At 48.3% G+C, this 2,454-nt stretch overlaps 1 protein-coding gene across 1 annotated transcript; it reads left to right on the forward strand.

The window, feature by feature from the left end:
- Positions 1-223: 223 nt before the first annotated feature.
- LOC128276931 (dnaJ homolog subfamily B member 14-like) lies at positions 224-2,146 on the forward strand. The gene is made up of 2 exons (XM_053015390.1): positions 224-600; positions 1,930-2,146. The coding sequence occupies exons 1-2, from the start codon at positions 224-226 to the stop codon at positions 2,144-2,146; spliced, it is 594 nt and encodes a 197-aa protein (XP_052871350.1).
- Positions 2,147-2,454: the final 308 nt, after the last annotated feature.

Consider the following 2,454-nt stretch of genomic DNA (forward strand, 5'->3'; position numbering starts at 1 on the left):
AATTCTGAGGAATTCAATTCAGAGATCTTGTGCGCACCGGACGCTGTTCTACGATCTACTCAGTGTTGCATCATAAAATACCAAGCCATAATTACTTAGTAAAAATACATACAGATATAACATCTGGCGACGAGAAATTCAACAGATACCAAGTCACGATTCGCAGAAACTGGTGTACTGTCAAAACTGCCCGAGGGTGGCCCGTTTTCCAGACAGTGCTACGATGGAAATAAACAAGTACGAAGCGGAACGTTGCATTGAACTGGCTAAGGCCGCGCTGACCGCAGAAAATCTGGCAAAGGCGGAACAGCTGCTCAAAAAGTCACAAACCCTGTATCCGCTGCCGGAGGCGGAACTGTTGTTGAAACGCATGAACCGGGAAGCAGCGTACAAGCCATCGGAACCGAAGAAACGGAAAGCCTACGATCTGAACCGCACGACCAACAACGGTTCCGGGCCGGGCCGTAAAAGGCCGAGGGCTGGCTTTACCTATGGCCAGAACGAGTTCACCTTTCGGCCGGACTTTGAATCGGAGGGGTACCCGAACGACTCGTTCAACATATTCTTCGGCGGAGGCTTCCCGCAGCCGCAACAGCAACAGCAATGGTACCAGCATCGGCAGCAGCAGCAATGGCAGCAGCAGCAACGGCAGCAGCAGCTAGAACAGCAGGAAATACTGCAACAAATGATGTTGGTGCTGCAGCAGCGACTACAGCAGCAACCGCACCAGCAACGGCACCTGCAACGAAAGAGACAATGGCACCAGCAACGTCACCAGGAACGGCAGCAGCAGCAACAACATCAGCAACAGCAGCAGCAACGGCATCAGCAACGAAAGAAGCAACGGCAGCAGCAACAGCAGCGTTAACAGCAGAAGCAACAGCAGCTGTTCCGCACCCGGGCCGGGTGTACCGTGAGTTGTGCGAATCACTAGTTTATTTCAGACGAAATATACACGCAGCTGTTATTTAAGTAACTGAGAATTCGTTTTTATCTTGCTTTTCGAAAGTAGTGTAACTTCCGTCGTTACTTCCGTCCCAGGAGCGTATTTATCACCGGTCAATTCGAACGAAAACGTTCCAATCACTGACAATCACCGACTGATCGATGACCATTGCTCGAATCAACGTTATTCTCGCCGCCCATTGATCCTCTGGCCAGTTCAGTTGCTTATCGTCTCAAATTTTTCAATTTAATAGCTCGTGCAATAAAACAGCTTTATGGTTACCAGGAGTTGTTAGCCGATTAAGGATCCATTCATTCTTGTTGGTTACTATCTAACCAATAAGATGTAGCTCAAATCTTGCAATTTAGACACACCTTTTCAGAAATGTATATTAGAACTGCAGGCGACAGCAGTGTTCATTCACGTTTTTATTATGTTACGTTTTATCTCGCCAACAATAGAGGATTGTTGATTAGCGTTATCCATTGGTCGGTGCTGTTATCAACACTATTTAAAGGAGTGTTCCGATTGAATGTTTGCATTCATTTCTAATCGACGGTGGTTAGCGGAGTGCACAAGTGTTACAATAGCCAGTTACGGTAGTAAGCATAAATGGAGGCTAACAAAGACGAAGCAAAACGTTGCCTTGAGCTGGCAACGGGTGCCTTTGATGCAGGAAATCTAGTAAAGGCAGAGAAGTTGCTGAAAAAATCCCAATCGATGTATCCGCTGGAAGAGGCGAAAGCATTGCTGAAGCGCATGAAGCCTACCGCGTCCAGTTCCGGGTCAGGCAGCACACGAACGTCACTGCAAACGAGTGAAGAGTCGGTTCCCCGGCAGCGAACGGAGAATGGGAAGGGCAGCAATAAACCTCGCCAACGAACGGCAAATCCGGGAGGAGATAAGCCGTCGGAAGCCGGCGGACATCGTGAAGCGCGTGCTAAAGTCTAAAGATTTGTACGAAGTGTTGTGTGTTGTGATAGACGCATCGAAAGAAAGCATTACAAGAAGCTAGTATTACAGGTGCACCCGGACAAAGCTAAAGCCCCTGGGTCGGCTGAAGCTTACAAAATCGTGAACAAGGTATTCGCAACACTGAGCGACGATGAGCGGCGAGCAGACTACGATAGTCGTGGATCTTCCGAAGGTGGAAACCCACCGGTGGACCGTGCAAGACCTTCACCGGGTTCCTCGAAGTGACATTTTACAGACGATCACGGCGGCTTCACCTACAACAAGTCACATGGAGGCCAGGATGATAGGTAAACCAATAGACGCGATCATTCAAGGTCTTCGAGACGATCACCTCCACCATTCGTAGATCCTCCACCGAGTTCTTCTCGAAGACATTCTGCCGGTGCTAAAAGTAGTTATCCGTACAACGCATTTTTTTTTCTTATGGATTATAGAGACTTTGAGCTGCAATAGCTTAACATAATTCGTCTCTAATCCGCACAACGCGGCTTCGATGTGACCTATCAGAATCGCTGTCCGGATTGCATCATACT

This window comes from Anopheles cruzii, unplaced genomic scaffold (genome assembly GCF_943734635.1).
Source record: "Anopheles cruzii unplaced genomic scaffold, idAnoCruzAS_RS32_06 scaffold03101_ctg1, whole genome shotgun sequence".
In the NCBI taxonomy this organism is placed as follows: domain Eukaryota; kingdom Metazoa; phylum Arthropoda; class Insecta; order Diptera; family Culicidae; genus Anopheles; species Anopheles cruzii.